At 40.1% G+C, this 25,764-nt stretch overlaps 1 protein-coding gene across 1 annotated transcript in view; it reads right to left on the minus strand.

Annotated features, from left to right (window-relative positions):
* Nucleotides 1-409: 409 nt before the first annotated feature.
* LOC134747132 (dynein axonemal heavy chain 1-like) overlaps nt 410-25,764 on the minus strand; it is a 69,288-nt gene continuing 43,933 nt past the window's right edge. The window contains exons 49-86 of the mRNA XM_063681713.1: nt 25,142-25,360; nt 24,632-24,726; nt 22,873-23,011; nt 21,211-21,373; nt 20,307-20,476; nt 19,477-19,698; nt 18,588-18,749; nt 18,033-18,210; nt 17,824-17,954; nt 17,522-17,627; nt 16,820-16,974; nt 15,401-15,589; nt 14,889-15,018; nt 14,064-14,211; nt 13,406-13,509; nt 13,160-13,236; nt 12,906-12,973; nt 12,666-12,795; nt 12,241-12,384; nt 11,686-11,852; nt 11,225-11,450; nt 10,694-10,889; nt 10,167-10,360; nt 9,565-9,719; nt 9,132-9,231; nt 8,573-8,705; nt 8,228-8,361; nt 7,849-7,990; nt 7,386-7,510; nt 6,912-7,076; nt 6,124-6,276; nt 5,406-5,541; nt 5,104-5,239; nt 3,923-4,018; nt 2,496-2,626; nt 1,514-1,695; nt 1,096-1,225; nt 410-677 (exon numbers count right to left, since the gene is read on the minus strand). Of these exons, the coding sequence (XP_063537783.1) occupies nt 463-677; nt 1,096-1,225; nt 1,514-1,695; nt 2,496-2,626; nt 3,923-4,018; nt 5,104-5,239; nt 5,406-5,541; nt 6,124-6,276; nt 6,912-7,076; nt 7,386-7,510; nt 7,849-7,990; nt 8,228-8,361; nt 8,573-8,705; nt 9,132-9,231; nt 9,565-9,719; nt 10,167-10,360; nt 10,694-10,889; nt 11,225-11,450; nt 11,686-11,852; nt 12,241-12,384; nt 12,666-12,795; nt 12,906-12,973; nt 13,160-13,236; nt 13,406-13,509; nt 14,064-14,211; nt 14,889-15,018; nt 15,401-15,589; nt 16,820-16,974; nt 17,522-17,627; nt 17,824-17,954; nt 18,033-18,210; nt 18,588-18,749; nt 19,477-19,698; nt 20,307-20,476; nt 21,211-21,373; nt 22,873-23,011; nt 24,632-24,726; nt 25,142-25,360 (5,646 nt within the window). The 3' untranslated portion in view covers nt 410-462. The remainder of the gene's footprint in view (nt 678-1,095; nt 1,226-1,513; nt 1,696-2,495; nt 2,627-3,922; nt 4,019-5,103; nt 5,240-5,405; nt 5,542-6,123; nt 6,277-6,911; nt 7,077-7,385; nt 7,511-7,848; nt 7,991-8,227; nt 8,362-8,572; nt 8,706-9,131; nt 9,232-9,564; nt 9,720-10,166; nt 10,361-10,693; nt 10,890-11,224; nt 11,451-11,685; nt 11,853-12,240; nt 12,385-12,665; nt 12,796-12,905; nt 12,974-13,159; nt 13,237-13,405; nt 13,510-14,063; nt 14,212-14,888; nt 15,019-15,400; nt 15,590-16,819; nt 16,975-17,521; nt 17,628-17,823; nt 17,955-18,032; nt 18,211-18,587; nt 18,750-19,476; nt 19,699-20,306; nt 20,477-21,210; nt 21,374-22,872; nt 23,012-24,631; nt 24,727-25,141; nt 25,361-25,764) is intronic.

Raw genomic sequence — 25,764 nt, forward strand, 5'->3', positions numbered from 1 at the left:
ACATATAATATGTTTATGCGTACCATTAGTGTGTGTAAAGATGTGTCCAGATCTGACAAAGCATCGCGCGCATCATTCACTCACAATTACACTCAATGTGATTGTGCATTATAGGAACCGTGCGCGTTGGAGGGTCTGCCTCTTTGTGGCCTAGAACATTACATTGATACTTTGAACCAATAAGCAGGTGCTGCTGTTTGGAGGGCGTACCCTGGAGTATCAAATGCCCGAAGACCGTCTGGACGTCCTAGGTACCGCTGGAGAGAGAGAGGCGTAAAAAGATCATAACGAACTTGGCTTCGTCGACTGGACGGAAACGGCTTTGTACAGAGAATCATGGCAGTCTTTGGTGTCGGAGGCCAAGATCCACTTCAAATCGTCGCGCCACAGCAGTAAGTAAGTAGCTTCAGTGCTGCCTTCTACAGTTTACACACGGTCCCCCTCGCTTACAAAATAATTGTTTTAGTAGTCCAGCGCGCAGAAGAGCGCGACGCCGCGCTTGATCCAGTGCGCTTGCGGCTTGTGCGTGGGCAGCTCGATGGTCATCACGTAGTTTGTGGAATGGCCCGTGGTAGATAATGTACCAGCACGCACCAAAGTCTTGTAGGTGGGACAGCAATACAAGCCCTGCGCTAGTTTGTGACCGACTTCTGGTTTCATGTAGATTATCGCCATATCTGTCAGTCATAACATAGTTATTATTATATTTTATGAGTCTGACTAAAGGGATGACAGAAAAATTCTGGCAAAACTGTTTACATACTCAAACTAATAAAATAAAAATAGGGTAAACTATATAACGGCAGTAGTGACTCTCTGTAGTGATTGAGAAGTATATTTGCGGTAAGATTCGTAGGTGATATTGAATGGAGATGTGGCAATTCGCGTATGTTCTGTGCGTAATTCTGCTGAACCAAGTTGTTGCGTTACAAGTACACATTGAAACTTAAATATTCCTGATAACCTCTAGTCGCCCAGAGGTTTATAAAAAAAGTCTCCCATTCAATTTTAATTTGATTCTTAATTGTGACAAATCAAAATAGCATTTGCCCTGGCAAGTTTTGATGCCTGAGAGGCTAGACGATATTTAATCACCTGTGTACAACTCCTTGGGTCTACTTTCCTCGAGCGACATGTCACCCATGTTCCAACGAGCACCCTCCAGGAACAGGCCGCGGACGCAGCAACCGTCGTCGTATTTCTTCGCTGGTGCACCAGCTAATGCCTAAGAGAGACATAATCGAAACATTACGTGGGGAATCAACTTATTAGTATCACAGTAAATTGTAGGCAAAGGCAGCGTTCTGTCTCCATCATCAGATCAGCTCGATGGTACCATAATATTGCATTGTCACCCGACTTACATGTGTATGCAAATTATCAGCTTCATCGGAAACCGGGAAGTGGGTCAAATTTAACTTGCAAGATTTCATTACAGACACAGACAGACAAGACAGGTGAAACTAAATCAAAGCTTGTAAAAATAAATAAAGTATGCGAATAACTAAATAACCTCAAATCCATAACCGACGGTGTCAATAGCAATGACGTGTTTCCTGGCGTAGTTCTGCAAGGCGCCCGTGAGGAAAGCTTGCGGGAAGTAGAAGCCTGATATCCAAAACACCTTCGGTATTCCGTTGTCGGTCCAATCTTGCATGAACTTCACGCGGAGAATCAGGTCCTTCACCCATGCCGCTGAAAATAGGTAAGTCTGTGATAAATTATTGTTTTAAGATAATTACCCATTGATTTCAATGGGGTTGGCCGGTCGAAATATTTAGCAGATGGCGCCAGCATAGCTTGCCCTGTCAATTATTAGAGTTTTGTCAAATTTTTGTTTTCTTAATGCCCTGGATGCCAGCTCTTTAAGCCAAATCTCATAGACAAAGGGGCAAGCTATGATGGCGCCATCTCTGCAAATCTATGACAGTTGCCAACCCTATTACCCTAAAGAATACCCCGCGAGCGAGCTAGCAAATCTGTGGCAGTTGTACCTCAGGGTTATCACTACTACGAACAAATTAAAGTACAAAATATTTTCTTTTTGTTTTCAAACACCAATATTTTCAAGCAATAAAAATTCCATATTCATATTTGAAAGAAATACGAAAAAAAAACGTGATTTTATAAACAAAATGACATGACAGTGACATGTTAAATTCTTTGTCAGCAAATTAAACCGGGTTTTATCGGATCGGAAGACGGTCAATTAGGTTCTCGTTAAATTTTATTAATCTTACATACAATAAAGTGAAAGCAAAATGGTCCATCATAATCGCCAACCCTGACACAAAACTGTCATATGCCATGGTTTTGCTAGGTCCGTTGCGGTGTTTGATTATAAGGGTATTTATTTAATTAATTTCTATGGTTTAAGGAGTTATTTCTAATTTATATTGTTCAAGAATATTACAATTCATTACACAGAGTTTTCCATTTTTCCTTTAATATAAAAATTAAGAGTATTTGTGTCGAAATGTGTTTGTATTAGTTACCCAACGGTTTGAGTGAGGGATACGCCTTGGAGCTCCACATAACAGGTACTACGTTGATCGCCAGGCTGTTGGACATGTTCTCAAGCGCCTGAGACATCACCACCAAACCCTTTAGGGCCTTCAGGAGATCACTGCCAATAATAAAATTAGCATGATTTGTGCAATTCTTTGCAATTACGAAAAGTACCAACAGATATTATGGTCGAGTTTATTACGCGTAACGTTACAAGATAAAACTATATATGTGTGCGACCAAAATATGTCCTGAGAAACGAGATAGGAATGAAGAGGGGGGTTATTACTAACATCAAAGAGGATATAATATTATAGAGCGGTACTGTCATAGTAAATTTTGTAACCACAGTAAATTCACTGCCATCTATCGACACACTTTAAAACTAAAAATGAAGATTTGTAAAAATACGATAAAATGTATTAAATATGGATAAATGATTAATTTATTTGCATTAATTATTTTTATTATTTTGACCCATGTTCTTTCACTGATATGCGTTAAAATCAGGGACCGACCCGCTATCCCTTATCGGGGTTTTATAAGGGTATTGCATAAGGCTTAACTCACCATACCCTTTGCCAGACGAAACCCTTTGTTTTGCTTTTAAAAACCCTTATATAAAGCTACCACACTTGAGTAATCGGTAGCCCAAATACCCTTACAAAACCCTTATCATCCGCTCACCAACACCTTGCATATTGCTTATAAGGGTTAGCCTTATAAAGGGCTTCCCTTTTAGCATATAAGCGTGCTAATTTAAGTCGTCTACCTTGTTCATAAAGCACACATTACTTCGAATCCGAGCGATCGTTGGCGGCGACGGCGGCGTTCTTTGACTAGGCACGTATTTTCTTTTCTTTTCATACACTACCGTAGATATATACTAATCCTGTCTCTTTCACGCAAAGGGAAACCTTTATAAAAAGCGCTTAAAGATAAGGGTAACCCTTATTAAGAGCTAGCCTTATTTTTGGTTAGCTTTTCGGTAAGGGTTAGTCAAAGGTAAGGGTATGAATAGGCATGCAGTTTAAAAGGGAAAGTCTTTCAATGTGTTAGCCGTGTTTAAGTGTCGCCCATTGAAAGGGTTTTATCGCGGAAAGGGTTGTCCGGTCCCTGGTTAAAATTGTTAAATAACAAACGAAACTGTCAACGCCCTCAAACGAATCAAATTTTCGTCATTTTCGAGACACGTTTTTTCCTTAGACTGTATCCATCTATTACTTACGGAGTTATATCTATCTTTGCTGACATCAAAATTCGAAAATTGTCTGCGTCGATGCTACGCAAGAGCGATAGGGATGGACAATTAGACATACAATATTTTCGACTAGGTTATGCGGAAAAAACCTGTAGGTTTTTTTTTCTTCATTCCAATGCTTGAATGATTCAGAATTATCAAACATGTACTCACTTTAGGGAAGTTGTGATGACTCCCAGTAAGCGGTTGTATCGAATCGCCTCCTGGATAAGTACCGTGTTCAAGGATTCCTTGTAAGACACTGGGTACCTGTTGACAGAGTAAATAGGGATATACAATAGTGTTCCAAAAAGTGCCATCACGGATGGCATCCGTACACGTAGTGATTTAATTCTCTTTGATATGTACCGTATCCGATAGTAACATGGATGGTAACTGGTAGGACTATGTTAGCAGCATGATTATTGTTTCCTCATAACTATGAACAATCGCTAACATGGTTAGCAACACCAACGTCACCGACTCGGGTCGAGAACCAAAGAGCTTACCTTCCTGAATTTAGTAACTGACGACAGAGATTCTGCAATACGTTAGACACAAAATTCAGGAAGGAGTGTAAAGCTCTTTATTGATAGTATTCGGGTACTACTATGATCTTAAAGACTTGAAGATATCAACACCATCTAGAGGTCATAATATAAAGCTAGAAGCCTAAATGTTTCACAGTAACCCACAGACATCCTGAGAAATTTTCATAAGCGATCATAGATGGAGCTAACTGTACCTAAGGAGGGCGTTCGCAACTTCGCATGGAATAACAAATTATTTGCGAAAATAATTTTGTAATAAATAATAAATCATCTTACAGGTCGGTGTTAGAACGTCAAACGAAGTGTTATGGACCACGATTTAGACGTTTATTTATTGAATCATAGTTGTAACTTGCTAGTATATTCACAATGATAGGTATAGGCATAAAGAAATAAGTAGGTACCTAAGCATATAGTGCCCACTCCATCGTGAGTTTAAAACCTATTAGTATAGGGAACGTGCATGAAATGTAAGAGGCACCCCCCCCCCAGGAGCCCCCTGTTTATTGGCGCGAAGTGTAACTGTCAAGTTTAGTCTTCCAATGTAGCCCACAAGGTGGCAAAACGTACGTGAACTGTAGAGGGTAGCACTTGCTTCGGCGTGAAGTGTCAATGTACAGTTTATGTTTCCGATTCAGGCCACAAGATGGCAGACCCTCCAATGCGCACGGCCCCTATTTGTTGACCATATCTCGTGTACAACTTATTGTTATTAAGTAACGGCAGCCTTGTAGGGAGTAAGCACTCAAATATTACTTATTTCTCTATGGTAAAGGTCAAAATGAGCACAATATTTCTACTAACGTAGCAGCGATATAGCCAAGATCTAGTTTCGGTGGCAGAGAACTTAAGATTTCCTTGGCAGCGCGTTCCGTCTTCTCTTCAGCTGACAATCCGCCTTCGCCAGAAGCGTCTCTAGGTTGCAAATTACGCAGCGTATCTGTGTCATGCGGGAAGTAATTAATTAGTAATTAGATTATCAAACCAATTTATCCTCTAGCGGCCCACCACACAAGAAAAATTTACAGTCAAATTTGAACTCATGATTACATTGATGAAGTAATGTGATGTAGATAAGTAGATAGTGTCAACAAACGAATCCGTACTAAGATTAGCAGCGGTCTCCGACATGGCGTAGCTGATGTTGGCGTTACTGTGCAGACCGAACAACGCCGGGTCGTCATTGAGAGGCAGCGAGCGGATGTACTTCGTATAGTCGTCGATGGTTGAAGACGCGTGTTGCTAGGTAGATAAAAAGCAATCATTTTAATGAAATCAGCATGCAATTGACCGCATATGACCGCAAACTATGCAGTGGCGTTGGCGTAGCGTGAACCAATCTAGCCGTGGGTGAAAACCACATCTGCGACGCCCTTTTCAATGTGTTTCCCAAAGTAATAAAAAGGTTGGCTTTGCTAGGCCCTCCTAAGTGCGAGGCCATGGGTGAAGGCCCCATTCGCCCACACCTAGATACGCCACTGAAACTATGCAAAAGACGGTTTTCAGCCATCTATAAATAATTTCAGCGGTTGATAATGGACACGACTATCGACCTGACAAAATAAATTGCTTGCAGATCAAATCTAAATGGGCCCATATCCTCTATGGCGTCATTGGCGTCACATTTTGGCTTTAAAAATAACAAATGTAGAATCAAACCGTTTCGTTTGAGCTTGGGATGTCCATCATGAAACAATTGAGCTACTATTATATGCTTCTTGTCGAGCTATAAAACTCAATGCGGAGTCAATGCAGAACGGTTCTATCTGTGCCACTGGTGTCGCCTATTAAAAACCCAACATATGCAACCAAACGTCATCTAACCTGCTTGTAGAACCCGTTCTCATCGAAGTAATACTTGTCGGTGAGCACGGCCGTGGCGTAGTAGTCTCCGAGGAGGCACATCAGGCAGCGCCGGTCCCAGTCGTCGGTCACGCGACCACCGTAGTTGATGTGGCCGGCCACGTAAGTCAACATCTGGAAATGAAGAAATAAATTTTCCCAAAAGACCACTACTTACATCAGGCACTGTATTGGTTTTAATAATAGCAATATAGAAGGGGAAATACGAGTTTCTTTTGTATGAGCGAGTTTTCTAATTTTTAGCCTTATCAATTAATTACCTTGCCGTTGTACAGATCTCAAAACATTCTTCCGTGTAGCATTTTTTCAGCAAAGGCTCCCAGTGTAGCCGCGAGAGCTACGGCCATGGTTTCGACTTGAGACCGGAAAAACTATACACTTATGCTTAATTTGTACTATGAGGAACATCTTCAGTTGCAATCGAACAGATTTTCAGGCCGTCGTCCGTGAACTCGTAGGAGATATGTAATTAATCCATTGAACAGACACGAAGAATAGTAGCTATTGGAATCTAACATCCAAAAACACCTTCCAGTGACTAAATCCACTCCTATACATAGGTATAGGAGTGGATTTATTCTAAGGAACATATGCAGCTGCGACATCATAAGGTCAGCGTATCGGTGTTGGCTCCAAGCGGCCCGAACTTACATCACACGAAGCATCACGCCGTAGAACCGACACGAGAATATCCACTGAAATCTGACACCGAGAAACATCTTCCAGCGACTACAGCTACTCCAACATACCCGCAACGGCACTTCGTTGTACTCTGAGAGGAACATATGCAGCTGCGACATGCAAATCTTGAGGTCGCCGTCGGTGAACTCGTAGGGAATGTTAAACCCAAGCGGTCCAAACTTGCGACGCTCGAGCACCACGCCGTGGAACAGGCACAATGAAAACAGGAGCCACTGAAATACAACAATATCATGACATTCATTATCAACTTATATATGACCGTTTGAACACATGGCATTCTTAATTTTGGAATTGCTATACCTGTAACGTATTCTAATAAAGAAGACCTCAAAGAAAAAATAGAGAAAGGACAGTTTTAACCTAATTTTTTTTAGCTGAACCTTGCTTAATAGTTTATGAGCAATTATTACGTACATCTGATTTTCGTTTCTGATTATTAAATCTTTAATCAAACATGATAGGGTCGTTTATGTTTTTCAAGACAAGGTACGAATCATTCACAAATGAAAAAGAAACCGAACCTTAAAGTTGGGAACTTTGGGGTCGCCCGAGGCGATATACTCAGCAAAGTCTGGGACCTGATTCATGTAAGCCTTGAGTAAGTTAGCTTTTATGCCCCGAGGAGGCTCTACAGTCATTTTGTATCCTGGAAATAATAAATAGAATATTTATACTTGGCTTATTTTAATTAAGAAATATAGGTAGTCGCATTGTTAATTCATGGCCCACGACAGAACCAGTTATGTACAAAAGTGCATGTCGAGGACAGCGAACTTCACAAATCTATTAATCACAATTTTATTAATGAAGCTATCGGGAATACTGGGATCAGCATTGAGATGAACCACATCCTGAAATTGTCGAGCTAGGACAATTGGGGTAAAAATGATCCACATCAACTCTAAAGCCATCATACCCTAAAAAAATAAATGACAGTTTTGTACAACAGTGCAAGACGAGATGCTGGCGCTGGCTTTAACTCACCATTTTGTAACAAAGCGACCGGGAAGTGAGGAGAAGGCATGGCAGTAAGCCAAAGCCTGAAGTCCTTGTGTACCAGCTCAGGTGAAATGTGTTCCACGTTTAATTCTAACACCGGCATCCATGATGGAGACAAGTGGCAGTTCTGTATAAGAGTGAACATTCAAGGATTATACAAGCAAGTAAGAGATTTGAAGCATCTAACACCTCTGAGATTGAGGCTGGTTGACATCGTGCGAGCTAAGAATATTGAGCCGAGCCGAGCGTTTTGGTTTTCGACAACCTTAAGTAAATAGGACGTTTAATTTTCAATGAACGTGTTAAATTTTATTTCTTTCTGCATATTTTTTTTAAATAGATACACCATAAATAAGCAAAATACCTGGAAAAACACCCAATTTCCAAAGTCACAACCTAATTTCATCATAGCTTCAGCGAGCGGACCCTGGCCTTGACCGAGAGAGATGCTCTCAAAACGCTTCCCCATCTTCATCTTATCCGCAAACTTTAGTAAATCTGAAAGAAAACTTAAGTATTTAACACCCTTAGAAGAGGAAATATCACTACACGAGGATTATGTCAATAAATGTTAGTCCCAAAACTCAGCTACCTTCTACTAGAAAATCGCCGCGCAACTTCTTTACCAACTACTTGAATACGGTCGTCAAATTGTCTTTATGTTATTAAGCGGGCCAACTCGAAGGTTCTAATGGAATATAATTCTTACCAGCGGCCGGATCTGTGCCAGTGGAGAGCACGAATATTATAGGAGAGAGCGGGTCGGATTCGCCGTACAGCGCCGCCAAATCTGCCGGCTGCGGCTCCACGAAACGACCCCCCAGTCCCACCACAACGTAATCCTGTTGAATCGTCATAAGCTTATGAACAGTTCAAGTAAAATGCAAAACTTAAAGGGTTTCGATAAAGTTTGATAAGTTTCAGGAAACAGGAAAATCTCAATCATCGTAATGATATCTCTATAGGCAACGTGCATGAACTGTAGGGGGCTGCACAGGATCCCCTGTTTATTGGCGCAAAGTGTAAATGTGAAGCTTCCAATGTAGCCCACAAGGGGCATCCTGCAATGCATAACAGAAAGCGTACATGAACTCTAGAGGGCAGCACTTGCTTTGGCGTAAAGTGTCAATGTACAGTTTATGTTTGACCTTCCAACGCACACGGTGCCTATACTGCGTAACCTGCGTTCATTTATATGACTTTGTTGGTATTTGAAGTGTGCTACAAAGAGCCTACGAATGGATCACTGGACAAGTCTTCTACATTACCTGTAATCCGGGCACAACTTTATCGGGCCTCAGACATTTTAGCACCAACAGTTTTTGGAAAGAGTCAAGCTGGGTGTCCAACGGTTTAGGATACGCAAGCCTGAAAATGCATATAAATACATAAAAAGACCAAAAATGGTAGGTGCATGGTTAATACTTAAATGTAAAAAGATAAAGAAGTTTTGTTTCGTATGCTGCTCGTTACTCAAAATTAGCACTCGCAGCAAAAAGCAACATCGCTCACTTGTTGCGCAAATAACTATTTTTAGACATCACGTAATAAATGTCAGAATTTAAAAGGAAAATACCTATATATCTGATCTAAACATTGACGAGTTTCACTGTAGGCTTTTAATGAAGATTTAGTTGTGTTACAAAAGGGGTCATAATTTTATTGTTGCCAAAAGTAATTGTTGTCATCAATAAAACGCACTTATGCGGGTTCATAGAGTCGTAGTAACCCTTAAAGTGCTTCAACTGGTTGGGGAAATCGTCGACGAAGGCCTTCATTGTCGGCACGGACGCCAGCTGCTGCATGTCCAACCACATGCGTTCGGAGATCCATTTTGGTTCCGGATTTTCACGTTCCTACAATTAAAGTTGTGTTTATGTCTTGGCCACTGTAGCCAGATCTTAGAATTGATAATTTCATGATATGTCAATCATATTTCATGAAATAATCGGTTAACCACATCATAAAATAAAATAATAAAATAAAATAAAAATCAAATCATTTTGTTAGTATTACTCATAAAAATTTAAACCTAACCTACTAAGCATAACATAATACACATCAATATACATTTATAAGATACATCAGCCGTAAAAGTGCATGGCGACTATCAATGAATTCATTCATAATTTCTCCATGCAATTTCGCAGCTCACTGTACCCATTGTGACTAAAAATAAATAGATACTTTGACACCATCACGGGGCTTATTTAGGGAATAGTAAGAGTACATTTAAATACTAAGAAATAGAGTAACTTTTAAGTTATGTTTAGTTCTCGCCATTTTCAGGCAGTTTTACTCACTTCCTCAATTTTACCCCCATTTAGCAGAAAGTTAAACTCGGTATGTCGGATAACTCCCTTGTCCATTAATATTCTGGCACAAAGCAGGAAAGCAAACAGAAGCTTGTGCTTTTCGAACAAACTTCTGCACACGTTGACGTAAAGCAAAAACGTGAAGTGCTCGATGATGGTTTCCACTCGTTCAATAATATCCTCTGTGAAAAAAATCGAGAGATTTCATAAATTAAATTTCACGCAAAAAAACTGACGATTAGTAAACATCAAATTAACAACGAGCTAAAGCACTACACATAATAATATTGATTATCTATCAGTGTAGAATTTATTTACGATATCCGTATGAATGATCCAGATTTGGATTTCGGACAGCATAATTATAGAAGATTTCTACTGCTATTCTGAGCAAACCGCTCAACGAACTGGAAATGTATACTTCAAAATTTTATGGTTTATAGATAATAAGGGTTGTGACACAAACTATGAGCAGATTGGCATTACGATTAATAAGAAAATGTCCCTTCAAGTACCGTTGGGTTCCGTCTCCGCCATGGACCTGATGAAGAGCTTAACAAACCACTCCAGCGAGTACTGGTACATGGGGTCCACATTCGCCATCCCAGACAGACAGAAGAAAAGAATCTGCCCGCGATTGGCCACGGGCACGTAACCTTGCCGAGCGTCGTCGATTTCTATGGTCGTACGCTCTATGTCTTCTACTTTTATCTGTTGGTTTACATACCGAAGTTAAATTTTCAAAGATCAAAGGACTCAAGATATTTTCAACGCAAAGCCCCGAAATCAAATATATTTTAAGCTTGAGCCAGATTCCGACCATCACGGGCTTAAGCATGTTGTGCAGTGGTAAAAAAAAGTTAAGACCAAGAAATATACAGAGGGAAGGTTCACTTAGTAGTAAGATAACCTATAAGTAAGATCCCATAGTTTTGTTTTTGTTCTGTTGGAATCCACGTCTCTTAATGAAAGTTCATAACAAATCTTATTCTCATTTTTGAAGAACATATAAAGAATTTTTTTAAGTCCCATTCAATGTAACTAACCAAGATTTCAGCGCTCTTTATCTTAATAGCTTCTAGGGTCAAAATCAAGGGTACATCATCTACAGGCGACCCTTCGCTGTTGGACAATCCGTACAGAATATCCGACTGCATTTCCGCTAGCTGTGAAGCCATTTGTGCCCGCGTTACAATCAGCTGGCCCCTCAGCTCTTCTAAGTCTGGGCGTTCTTGAGCCACTACGATGGATAGAAGTTGTTCTGCTAGACCACTGGAAAAATTTATTAACTTTTAAATTATCTAAGCTTCCGGTAGGTACAGACATGTTTCTTCGGCCGTTAGTACAATTTGGTGGAGATACAGTTTGAGCTGGGGGAGAGAAATAAACAGAAAAACGACAGCGACACCACTTTCCTAACTTTTTTTGTAAATCTAGCGCCCACCCGAATGAATTACAAACCGCGCACTACAATTAAAGATTGAAAGAAATTCTACGTATTACTTACCTCGGTACCAGCGCAAAATTTACAATCTGCACTTTGACAGAAGTCTCAGGAGTATAACGAGGATTCGGCAGCTTAGTCGTGATGTATAATCGGAAGCCCGGCATATACGGGATGAGGGAATCACCCAGCTTTAGTACAAGTTGACCAGCTTGCCGGAAGTATTGACGCTGAATAAAAGGAAACATTGATGAAATGAGGAATCTATAGTCTGGTAAGCCAATTAGTCAGAAAACAGGCGCTAAATTCATAATTTGTAAGGGAGATCGACCCTTAGCGCCTACATTTTTAAAATTTGCCGCCTTTTTTTATTGACAAAGTTGCTAGACTATATTAAGACCCAAAATATTGGACATGTAGCGGACAAAGCGTTGTTATTATCAATCTTTGGAAGTATTAGGTACAGTCGCTATCAGAGCGGCGGAGGTGGTCAAAATATCTGAATACGCACTCTAATGCCTTGACAATAGAGGCGCGTTCAGATATTTGTGAGCGCCTTAGCCGCTCTGATATATCTGATGGCGACTGTACCTATTAGGCTATAAACTTGAATTTTACCTTTAAAACAGGATCCAAAGCAGGATCTAGTTCTTGTCCAACGTTCTCCAATAAGATTGGTTTTCCAAAACGCAATGCCGATTCAAAATTTCGCAATAAATCTCGGTCGTTTGGCTTGACGACTACGATGCCGTCGATTTTTCCCTGAATGCAAAAGGTAATAAAAACAAAACATTATACTCCGCTCTTCAGCTTGGCCTTACAGCCGTTCAGCCACTACGGTTTTAACTCGGACTGATTGGGTAGTTAGTGACAAGTGGTCAGCGATTCAAAATGTAGATCTACAATAATGAATGACATTATGTTGAACCAGCGGTTCTCAGCGTCAAGGTATAGAAAACGCCTCTTCCTGGCATCATTTTGTTATAATATAAACATTTAGATGTATTATTTTGATACTCCTTAAAACTCCCGTAAAATACTACCATTGCTCTGATCCACTTGTTGGCCTGTGTCTGCGGATCTATGATGAGGGGCCACCTTCGAGAATTCGAGATCAAAACTGCCGACTCCACGGAGAGAGGGTCCCGAGGTAATCCGTACATTTGCCATGTTCTGTAGGTACAAGAGTTAAATTTATGCTGAATAAGATACTCATATACTTAGAAATAGTTTAGTTAGAAGAGTTTCCGAAATAAGCACTTCTTTAAATTTGAAATATTCACCTGATTTCGACAGCGTCGCCCAAAATAGAAAGCGGTGTGGCACCATGTGTATGAGGTACTTGCACGTCCTGTAACGGTGGTGTGATGTGACTTAAATTGCATCGTAGAAAAAAGTTAGTTTTTTTAAATGAAGTCATAGAAAAAGCATATCGGCTTAGTTCAAGTATGAGAAATTAGCATGCGACATCAGTCTTCTGTACCTATAAAGTTAGGGTAGATAATCATGTATAATCTTGTAGTAAAATGTAACGTACCACTATATGCTGAATCCAACGACCGAGCAGCTCTCTCCGGAACTCATCAGTAAAAGGTGTTACGTATCCCACAGCGCCTGTCGAACAATGCGAAATATGTACAAATCATTGCAATACATGTGACATAATTGCGAATAATATCTGAGAGACAAGAAAACATATAAAACCCCCATATAGCAAATTTCATCGAAATCGTTAGAGCCATTTCGGATAGACACTACAGATAAGATTAAACCGTTAACTCACAAGCACTCAAAAGAATATCTCCTATGAGATTTACTAGAGCGACTTCCAAATCTGCTATAGTTTTAATCCATCGGACTCTTTCGCTTGACAACCCGTTCAGTAATCTAAAAAAACAGACATCCTATGTAGGTATTCAATTTCATGAAAGTTTAATAAGTTCCTAGAACGCAAAAAACAGCATGAATTATAAGTAGAAGCTAAATAGCAAAGTGGGCGAGGTTTTCAAATTTATCTTGACACCATCTTGTTGTCTTAACAATAAAGTCATGCCAAGGTCACTTTGAACACCTCGCCCGCTTTGCTACTTAGCTTCTAATTCCATGCTGTTTGTGTTGTGCACTATGTGCCGTATGTATGTCGGTGATGATCGTTGATAGTATCATCATCTATTATCGGCAAGATCATCGAGCAAGCATCCCCACGTTCGCCTGCACAACGCAACCCGCGAATCCCTTTGATGCGTGCCCAAAAAACCGACAACTCACGGGTCACAGGCGATCATTGGCGATGATAGAGGATGACTGGCGGGGACTGCCGAGTACGTCTTCTACACTATCGTGCCCGCCAGTCATCGTCTATCATCGCCGATAGTGTAGAGGAGCCATAACATTGTTGCTATTCCATGTTCAACTTTGAACAGAATTACAGAGTAGTATACCTGTTAGCTCTGTCCATTCTGGCTAAGCATGCGTTAATATCATCTTCCATCTTTCTCTTTTCTTCCTCCTTCTCTTGCAAATAGGCGTTCAACTTAGCAATGCCCTCGAGCAATGCTTGCATTTTAGCTCTTGCGTTTGCTAGTATAGCTATAATGAGAAACGTGAAACTCCTGAAACACAGAACCTAAACCAAAATTGTATAAGATATATATGTAAAGCCTAATCAAAAATCTTGCCCCAAGGTGGACACGGGAGATGCGATTGTGCCACCATAAATTATGTTGTACCTATTTTGGTTATGAAAAGTTAACATTTGAGTACAGGTACAGATATGCAAGTTGCGGAAAGTTTTCAAAAAATCGGAAATGTAAAAATATGAAATATAAGAAATTTCCATTTTACGTTTCGGAAAGTTTTAATCCCCATACAAAAATGTGAGAAGTTTCTGAAACTTTCCCATGTGGAAAATTTCGCAATTTTGGAAAGTTTCCGTCGACAGATCAGTATAGGTACATTTGAGAATCCAGTGACCGTAAAACGTAATACGGCGCAGAACGCCACAAGTTTGTATCATCATCATAATAAAAAAAACGGACAAGTGCGAGTCGGACTCGCCCAACGCGGGTTCCGTACTTTTTAGTATTTGTTGTTATGCGGCAACAGAAATACATCATCTGTGAAAATTTCAACTGTCTAGCTATCACGGTTGATGAGATACAGCCTGGTGACAGACAGACGGACAGACGGACAGAGGAGTCTTAGTAATAGGGTCCCGTTTTTACCCTTTGAGTACAGAACCCTAAAAATGAGTGCTTGTCATGTACCTTCAACAGCCGCAAGGTCCTTGGTAGCTTTTTCCAGAGCGGCTTTCTTGGGAGCAACAGCTTTGTTGACATGATAAAATTTGTACATGGCGTGGACCCACATGCACAGAGACTGACAAGCTTTTGACACCTACGGTAATAATTAAAGTTTTTATGCACGGCAAAGAACTGTATCATACATCTACCTAAATAATTTCTGGCTTAGTTTTAACCTTTAGGTACTGTAGGTCAATAATCATCCCGTCGCAGTATGTAAAGGAGGACATATGTGCCCTGCGCGCAGAAAACTAGCATAAGATAAGGTTACAGGAGGATTGGCGCGCTGGCGTTAACTCGTATTGGAAGCCAATATCTTGAATAACTTCCAGATTGCTAAACCAGCAGAGCAAGAAAGTATTAAGTAGGTAAGTCTTAACTTTTAAATTTGATCAGAGCGTTTTGCGAAAATACGTTTGATTTTCCACGCCTGTCAGGTAAAATAAATCGCGAACGTAATAATAAAACACACGAACCTTTAGAATTTTGGCAGGATCATAGTCTGGATTAGTGACGAAGCGCTTTAGCTTTTTGATCATGTCTTCTGTAATAGATTCCTTATCGAATTTCATGAGGGATTCCAGGAAAGCGGTAGGGTCTGCTAACATCTGTGAGCCTGGCTTCCAGTAGTTGAGGACTTTCTCCCCGAAACTTGCTCCTTGTTCCTGCGAGGGAAATAAGTAAGAAACCTAGGGCTCCATTTTCATGCACTATAGCAGTGCGTGAACTCCACCATGCCCCAACCGATTATCTCATTGTTAGTTAGTTAGTTAGTTATGCTGGGCATTTTCCGCAAATCGACATCCAATGCGCCTATTTTGCGTGAAACGAGGTAGCGCTACTCTAACCACCCCAGCTCCTCCACGAAGCCTAGCAAAGTCTTCAGGTTGCTAGTTGCCTCTTTTAGTGTGCATGGATTACCTAGGTATTTGCTCCTATTCCTATCCTCATTGTTAGTGCTTGACAATGGAGACTTAGGCTCTCCGAAAAATGTCGCGCGAGTGACTAAAAACACGTAAGTTAAACTGTAAAATTAGCTTAATATTACCTAATATGTCTCACGACAGTTGTTAAATTCGATAGTGGCTAAGTTGATCAAAACTAAAGACAGAGGAAAAGAAACAACGCAAAGGATAGAAAGTGGCGACGCCAGAGGCAATTAGCCTCATGCATGAAGTTTATATTTGAACGAAATATGTTTTATTCGGATGTTTGTTACCGTTATATCATGTTACAAATGCATTTCCGTTTTTAAATTACCATTTAATTACTTAAAATTATAAATAAAAAGTACAAAAATTTGCCCGCGAAAAGCTAGTGAGCGAAACGCTCGAAACGCCACGTGACGTCACGCGTTCGACAGATTAGTGTCATTAGTAGCAAACGTCAGTTGGGCCGCCCAACGTGTGACGTCATCACGCTCTGTCGAATTCGCGCCAAAAATTATGAGCGTTTCAACCGCTCAAAAATGTTCAACATTTTAAATATTTTTTAATAAAATAATGTTAAGGTTTACAAAAGTATTTTTATCATTTCCGGTGTTCCAACGATATAAATTATGAATCCAAAAATAAAAATAAATTTATGCATGGAGCTAATTCACCTAGCCCAAAATCCGAGACAATATGTGAATAGATTAACTGATCACGATTGAAGAAGGATGAACATCCTTCTCCAACCGACTTAAGCGATCACCGGCAAGAGAGCGTTTTATTATTGAAATAAGTATTTACTGAGAGTGAATAGTCATTATTATACTCTATATTATAATGTATACTCGTACTTCTAACCAAACATTTTTTGCGTGAGAAAATAATCTATCGCTAGTCACTTTCCCCCCGTTGATTGAACAACAGCCTAAAGGTCCTGTTGAGGTGTCCACTCAGTGTCCATACCTTGACAGGCTTGATATCGAAGACCATACACAAGGATTCAATGACGAGTACCACACCAGCGGGAGGCTTCTTCATGGCTTTCACCTCCACTACGTCGTTACGGTTCAACTCTTGCAGCGCTTTTTCGGCAGCTTTAAGAGCTGGCAACGCTTCATCTGAAACCGGAGAAGTATAATTCAACTCTCCCTCTAAACTGACCCTTTTGTAATGGAGGCCTGTGCAAAGCAGGAGAACATCAAGCACAGATGCATACATAGCGTAGATGAGCAATGGTGATGGTGATTTTAATTCTATAAGTTTATTTCTAACTATATTGATCATAAGCCGTGCGAAGTTAATGGCGGGGGAAACGCAAGCGATGTCAACGCAAAACGTGGTGAAAACTTTCATGGGCAATGCAAGCAATGTGTCCCATACCCACCATGGCGGCGCCACAGTCATGCACGGAGCGAATACTTTCCACTGCAAGCACATTTACCTTGTACACAGGCGTCCATTCATTCATGACAGTGGGCCTATAAACTTAGACGCAACTGCCCTACAGCTGATTAAGCTCTTTTCTCTTTAGATACAGGAAAGGACAAATGATTTGAACCTAGACTGGAAAGCCGCACACCTAAACAACTCGACTACAACCGCTTTCACTTTACTAACCTCAAAATAATGGTACAAGTAAACCGCGATCACAAATAAATATTATACCCAGATCTTTTTGAGCATCTTCAGCCATAGCTGTTGTTTCTGATGCCATCTTTTCGGCAACTGCTTGTTCTTTCTCTACTTTGATGCGTGCTTCCTCTGCAATCGCCTATGAACAGTACAAGTATGTTTTAGAACAGTACTGGACTTTTAATAGCATTACTAACGCAAATAGCAAGGACCTGCGAGCAAACCTGGTAAAGTGCTGATAACTTGTTTATTTGGTTTTTCCTAATCCTAATTTTTAGCCACACTCAACAAAATATGTACGACTTTGACCTTCCGCAACATAGCAATATGCTCACCGTATCTATAGCAATCCGTTCAATGACTTTTCTGGTCTCTTCAGCCGCCTTTTCCATGAGTGGCTTCAAATCTGCCAGCTCTATTTGAAGCTGCTTTACTTCCACCTCTGTCTGATTCAACTTGTTAAGACCTAACGCGGATATCCATAGTTATTATTTTATACTAATTTAAGTATAGCATAAAAATGTGATATAATTTTACAACTTACCGGTTTTAAGAGCATTTGACTCCTTCAATATATCATTTTGTTTTTTCCTAAACATCTCTGCGTAGCAGCCCAACATTTCCATGTAGGACATGGGAGTGACGTAGTTGAGTCGATTCAGCTGCGCTAGGAATTTAGCACTAGCATCTACGACGCTTTGATGAGCGAAGCAGCACACAGACTAAAAACAATAAATATTTTTAATGGGGCAAATAAAAACTGACGCAAAAAATGTAGCGGGGGCCAAAGCAGGACGTCCAAATCGAGAATCCCTCCCTTCTTCCGGCAAACATTATTCTTCAACGGTTTTTTATATGTTAGTCAGCGCTATTACTTGCTCCAGCTACGCAGATTGCGCGGTTTACTTGCGCAGTTCGCGCTAGCATATGCTAGCCAGGTCTCGCATGCTTCAAGTACTCTCGGAGTGGCAGAATGTCGGGAAATGGTCGATTAAGTCAAGCCAATTTGAAAATTCATTAATTCACAAAAAGCTATCAATCCAACACATAAAAAATAAAAAGACTTGTGACTAAAGGTTGTCTCTAATAAAATACTTACAACCATAGACTCGTACACTTGCTCTGTGGTCTGCAGCTCCTGCATGTTTCGGAAGAAATGATTGGCGACGGACTCGAGCGCGGATTTGGGCCACTCGCTGAACCAGTCGATGGTGCAGCAGTTGACGAGGGAAGGGAACATGCGGAGTCTGGCGCGGAATATCTGGTAAATAAGTAACAGATTGAAATAAATACTTAAATACTAAGAAAACAAATACAGAACAAATATTTTTGATTAACACAAATTACTTAATTTCCTTGTTGGAATTGGAATCCAAATGAAATCCAAAATCCAAATTCCAAATTGAATTCCTGGCTAAAGTCGTCGTCAATAGAACTTGCAAATAATGTAAACAAATTTTACAGATGTTGTTAGCGTTTAACACATAACCTAAAATTTTTACGAAGGTTATTTTCCCTGAAGTATTAATAATTAAGATTTAATTTAACTAAAAATTTATATAAATAAAATATTTAAGTATATAGACTGTTGATAAGGTATGGTTTAAAGAGCGAGATTACGAAGTAATGAAGGTAAAATGGTTTGTTTACAATATTTGCAAGTTCTATTGACGACTTTAGAGGCTAGCTTAGTAGACACTATCAACTAAGCTAAAGTAAGGACGCTGAGCACGAATAACTTCATACATCGGCTCGCACAGTGGCATTGATCTCCGATGATGCGGGCGGTCAATGCCACTATGCGAGCGGGACAGCAGTATAATTATGCGCGTGCGATAGAAATTGATAATGGCGGGTCAATGTACGAAATTAGTCCTTACTTTAGGAAATCGTTCCACAGGACTCTGCATGACGATAGCAAGTAAAGAGGTTCGTCTCGGTTGCGGAAAGATTCATTCAATTAGCTCCAGATCAGAGGTACCACTTACCTCTCCGACAGGACTCATGACGATGACTATATGCAGGTTGCTCCGAACCCTCTTCTGATAGCAAGTGAAGAGATTCGTCTTGGTGGCAGGAAGGTTCATCTCCATCACGGCGTGACGGACGGACATGAAGATCTTATCCAAGTCCTCGGCTTCGTAGATATTGGGGACGTCGCCGGAGCTAAGGATGTTGTTTAGGTCTTCTAAGAAGGATTCCATTTTTATCTGTAAGTATGGTATGATCGTGTAGGGATTATATTCAAAGTAAGGTAAAAACACAGAAACTGCAAAACCAAGTGCTCACGATCCTCAGCAATGAGGGACCGACAAAGAAGAAGATAAAAACATCTCAAATATTATGATAAATATTTGTAGCCATTAGATTTAACTTTCGCAATTTATCATGTACCTAATACTGGAAGATATCTTGTGTACAGACTTCGAGATCTGAAACTTTCAAACAAAACCTACAGCACCTGTAACCTCGTGAGTCTTAATGTACATTAAAATGAACCTTTTGATGAAACAAATAGAGAAGCATTTCTTTTGTTTCACTGCGTTGTAAAAAAAACGAAATTCGTTCCAATTTACTACTTATAGAATAAGGTTCAAATTAAAAATTGAAAATTTTTATATGGTGGGTCTTACGAGGGTAAGAAAAAAATGATAATTTTGAGTAACTTGTGAAGTTGTAAGTACCTTCCACATCGGAACTTAAGTACGCTGAAGCGGCGTTACGGAACGAATAGTATGTTAAGAAAGCGACACACAATATACAAACACACACAAAGTTTTGTGGGATTGGCCCTTTAGAGTCGTATGTATCTTAATACCTGTGCGTCTGAGAACAAAAACACGACGCCTTTATTATCGGCCCCAGCCTTCATCATGGTCTGTTTCAAGTCGTCGCGCCACTCCGACTGTCCGTAGGCCTTAGTAATTTCAATCTGGATACACATAAGTTCCCCCATAAAAGCAGCTAACCGAGCCAGAGATTGACGACCTGGAAGAAATCATTTATTTGTAACGATATTACAAGGTAAAAGAGTTTTCTACTGGTGTAAGTGCAGTGAGACTAGATGAAATGAGAAATGAAGCTAGGTATGTCAAATGATAACGTTTACTAGAGAATATTTTGGAAACCATGTTGGCAGACATGTACTATTTTGTAAAACTAGTTATGGTATGGTCGTTTTCTAGGTTTTCGGGGATGTCTACGTTTCGAAAACGACAATTTTTCGTGATAGCGTGATGTCGATTTCGACGTTTCCGGGATTGTGAATCGACCGAGCCACCAACTTATTTTTGGAAAATGAGGTACTCATACCAACTCATTTTAAATTGATCTCCTACAAAAGCCCTACACGATACATTTATAGATGGATACAGTCTAAGTAAAAAACGTGCCTCGAAAATCACGAAAGTTTGATTCTCGATCAGATGGCGCCACTAGTTTTGGCCTACTCTCGTATAGAGGGCGTTGACGGTTTCGTTTGTTATTTATAATTTTAACGCATATCAGTGAAAGAACATGGGTCAAAATCATATAAAAATAAATAATGCAAATAAAAAGATCAGTTATCCATATTTAAATACATTTTAACGTATTTTTATAAATCTTCATTTTTAGTTTTAAAGTATGTCGACAGATGGCAGTGAATTTATAGGGTTACAAAATTTACTATGACAGTACCGCTCTATCTTATTATATTATCTTTGTTACTAGGCTCTACTCACCAGACCCTCCCATACCAAGGCACAAAGCGTTGGCCATGGGCTGTCGCATGATACGGGATACCCTGCACAGATGAGCTACGGCGTCATCGAACAGCACCAGGTCCAGCGGAGCCGTGGTCGCCAGGTTGTAGTCCATTAGGTAGTTAGACAGAATCTCGTCCAACTGTTAAAAATAAGCTGTTGTTAGCTCGATTTCAGCGTCATATCTGACAGTGGCGCTCTCTTGTGTCGGAGGCCAAGATCCTTTTTGGGTCACTGTGTGTGTGTGTGTGTGTGTATCTGACAGTGCACTTAAATTCATTCCTTGTGGCAAGAGAAGTCAGCACTGAAAGGAAACTTGATTAACCTCAATAAGGCTAAGCTTGGTCATAGTCAGACAGGCGCTGTCGAAAAATCTAGTACCAATTCCGATTATGTTGATAAGCGGACCCTTAGGGTCGATGCAGACGGACTGCAACTTGACTGCAACTTGTATGGGAACAGCACGCCGACTGCACGCCAACTGCAACGTCGGCGTGCAGTTGCCATACAAGTTGCAGTCGGGTTGCAGTCAAGTTGCAGTCCGTCTATACGAACCCTTAGTGAGCCGAAGCAAAAAGTAAAGACAAAGCTTGGGAGATGATAATAGTGCGCACGCTCTACCTACTGGGGCCCATTTCTCGAACGGTATTAGACTAATATTATTAGTCCACGAACTGTCAAGGCGTATGGGTTACCATGGCAACACACTAATAATATTAGACTAATACCGTTCGAGAAATGGGCCCCTGGAGTTCTCATTGGTAGTGTTTTTTACACACTATTCCACTATCTTACTCGCCCATGGTAGATTCTGTTACAAGCTATTACAAGTGTAATGTTTTTAAAGTAAGAAATAAACTGAAATAGATGTCATATAATAAAGAAAAAGCGACGAAGCCCAGTGCGGAGGCCGGATTCAAACCGGCGTCATTAGCTATCGCGTCACGGCGGGCCCGTCCCAACTTCTCGACTATATGCCTGAGTTCGTAGAAAGACTAGGCGTCTGGGCCAAATCTACGGACGAACAGTACGTGTTTGCATATCCTATACGGATTACGATATAAGAGAGAGAGAGATAAGCTAGCCATAAACGTACGCTTCGGCTGTGGAATGAGCTCCCTGCCGAGGTTTTCCCGAGGGGCTACAGTATGGGGTTCTTCAAAAAAGGAGTGTACAGGTTTTTAAAGGGTCGGCAACGCGCGTGTAATATCTCTGGTGTTGCAGGCGTTCATAGGCTACGGTAACTGCTTACCATCAGGCGGGCCGTATGCTTGATTGCCACCGACGTGGTATAAAAAAAAAAAAAAAAAAAAACGGATTTGCCAGTCGGATCTGCCTGAAAGATGTGTCTGGCGGACACATCCGTCAATGTGTGGCGAGAAATAGACACAGATGGGCAGCGGACGGGCATCCGGCGGACAAATCTGTGTCTATTTCTCGCCACACATTGACGGATGTGTCCGCCAGACACATATTTCGGGCAGATCCGACGGGCAAACCCGTGCGTGTATGGCTAGCTATTGTGCTGCCACCTATACAACTAAACTAGTAGTATGACTACTTTAAAAAACACAAACCAAAATATTAGATAAAATAATTTGATTTGTTCCCAAAGTTGTTTATGTAAGAAAGTTGTCTGACCTCTTCCTGGTCGTTGATTTCGACGTACTTCTTATCATCCGCGCCAGGGTCCATGAAATCACCAAACAGCATCAGCCTTCCTACTATGACATCGGCCGGTTTCCTCTTAAATTCGTCACGAATCTTCTTTTGTAGCAAACTGTTAGTAAATGAAGACTGATAAAAGCGGGATGTTGAGAGCAGATTAAAACTGTTTTAGTTTTATTATTTATCGACTTGAAATATGCAAGTAGCTGTCGATAGAGTCCGTCTAAAAAACTAACGGCGCGATTCGGGAAATGAATTAGAGATTCACTAGATATGAAATAGTAAAGATATGTGACATCTCACGGGTAAAGCTACCATTACCTACTTACAAGTTATAAAAAAGCTCCACAGACTACAATAACTACATTCAGTTTGACTGTATAGCAGAGCCCGGAATTTTCGCGGCAAAACAAACGGACGGTCGCAATCTTGCTAGAGTTAGAAACATTTTTTATCGATATCGATATAAAAACCTTACGTTAATTCACTTATTAAATATTTTAATTGGTGGAGCATTTTTCTTCTTCCATTACCCAACTATCGACATCGATAAAAAATTGTTTCTAACTCTAGCAAGATTGTGTTGCCGCGAAAATTCTGGGCTCTGCTGTAGAGTCAGGTATCAACAACACATACATAAACATAAGACTACTTATAATCCAAATCAGAATATTAGCGACATAAGTATCTGTCACATACGACGACCTATTAGTGAAGTCATTACTTAGTGTCAAATCGTGAAATAAACTACAGTCTTACTTATAAACTAAAATAGGTGTCATATACTACAGAAAAAAGTGACGAAGCCCTCCAGTGGCGGAAGCCGGATTATTTTTCTTTAGTAGGTATATAACATCTTTTTTTTTTTTATTGAAAATTTAACAAAAATTATAACATTATAAGTACCTTAATCTAATGTTCGCCAAACTGTGAAACAGTTTGTTGGCGGTGCGCTCTAAAATAATCTTAAACTAAATAGGTACACTAAAATTAAGTAATCAGTTAAGTAGTTAGGTATAGCATTAGAAACATACTTATACGTAGGTATCTTAAATCTATCATTCGAGACGGTATCAACTGTCCATGCGTAGATCCTATCTCGTTGAGATAAGGTCCACGTTCAGTAACAATTATATAAAACTTTATTTACTTATTTAGCAACCGAAAATAGGTAAGAAAGTAAGTAACTAGGTTATGTTTTCATATTTGTGTAGTAAAATCTATTTCAGTTTATAATGTAGACCCGCCTGTTCCTATCTCTATCGGACGCGCATTAGTATTTTATACAATTGTGATATAATAGAGAACTTTACAGTACAGTGTTTGAAGATACGAGATAGAAAAGCCTGATTGTATCACTATTGTATACAATACTTTATCTACGAGTCATCTAAAATAATACCTTTTTACTATAAAACCTAAATAATTAATCAAAATGGGTAAGTATCTCAGTAGACAAATAGTCGCGCGTTTATGTCTTTCCTATTGGAGCGCCAGGGCAAGTGATTGGTCAAATTATTTATAGTTGACTACAGCGTATCGAAATTAATATTATTGTTGAGTTGGGAGCCTATATATGAAAGTACGCAATTATAGTTTGATATACGAAATCTTAATTCAACCAATACTGTCCCGGCGATGATGCCAGCGGTCAATGCCACTGTGCGAGCGGAGCTTTAGTGAAATGTAATTACATCAAAGTGACCAATTGTGAGATAGAGTGCAGCCTTACCTGGTAAACCATTGGCGATCCTCGTTGTTCACCAGCCGATCCTGATACACCCGCTGGTGCTCGTGATACCACAATCTGATCACTTCGTCTTCCTCCTGCACACCAAAGTTTAATACCAATATCTTATATAAAATAGTACAGTTCTATAGCTGCAAATAAAAGGTATGTTATGTACAAAATTAAGAATACTAAAAGTTACTTCTTAGTTTAGGTATTTATACGTAAAATATTTGGTATAAAATGGATTTTTTTGGCATATAGCGTAGGGTTACATTTTTAGGGTTCCGTACCCATAGGGTAAAAACGGGACCCTATTACTAAGACTCCGCTGTCCGTCTGTCCGTCTGTCTGTCTGTCACCAGTTGAAAATTTCACAGATGATGTATTTCTGTTGCCGCTATAACAACAAATACTAAAAAGTACGGAACCCTCGGTGCGCGAGTCCGACTCGCACTTGGCCGGTTTTTTTTATTTAATAGTTAAAATTGGTTGTAAAATCACAACTCCCACCTTCACTTTATGCGCATCCAACATCAGCATCCCCTGAAACACTTTGCTCAGGTCTCTCAAGTTGAAGGTGTAATGCGACTTCGTAGGAGTGGGCAGCAACTCCGCCACCAGCGAATTGAACACGTCCAACGAGCTCTTGAGGAAGGGCGCTTCGCGTACAACCACCTCTTTGGCGATGTTGGACGTCCAAGAGTTAAGAATCACTTTGAATATTCCGTACTAAAAATTTTAAATATGGTTAACGGAATTAAATGTCGGGTGACTGATTCCTGGATCTAATCGTAAGAAGTTACCTGTCAGGGAACGTCTACACTTCACGATTAATTATAAAATAAACTATACGTTACGTAACCTATATGAAGTTAGGTGGATGATCCTGTGGCATCTACTTTTTTAAACTTATCAACTAGGTAAATGATTACCTCGTATTTTAAGAATCAGTTTTAAAAGATGATTTCATTGGACACTTTATAATCCCTGATTACAGTGGACGATCATATGTGTCGTTTTCAAGCAAAAGGTACCACATTGACGCTTGCCATAAGGACGCTTTGAAGATACAAACAATTTTCGTCCTTATGATAAGCGACAATGTGGTACCTTTTGATTGAAAACGTCACATA

The sequence above is a fragment of the Cydia strobilella genome, chromosome 14 (genome assembly GCF_947568885.1).
Source record: "Cydia strobilella chromosome 14, ilCydStro3.1, whole genome shotgun sequence".
Classification (NCBI taxonomy): domain Eukaryota; kingdom Metazoa; phylum Arthropoda; class Insecta; order Lepidoptera; family Tortricidae; genus Cydia; species Cydia strobilella.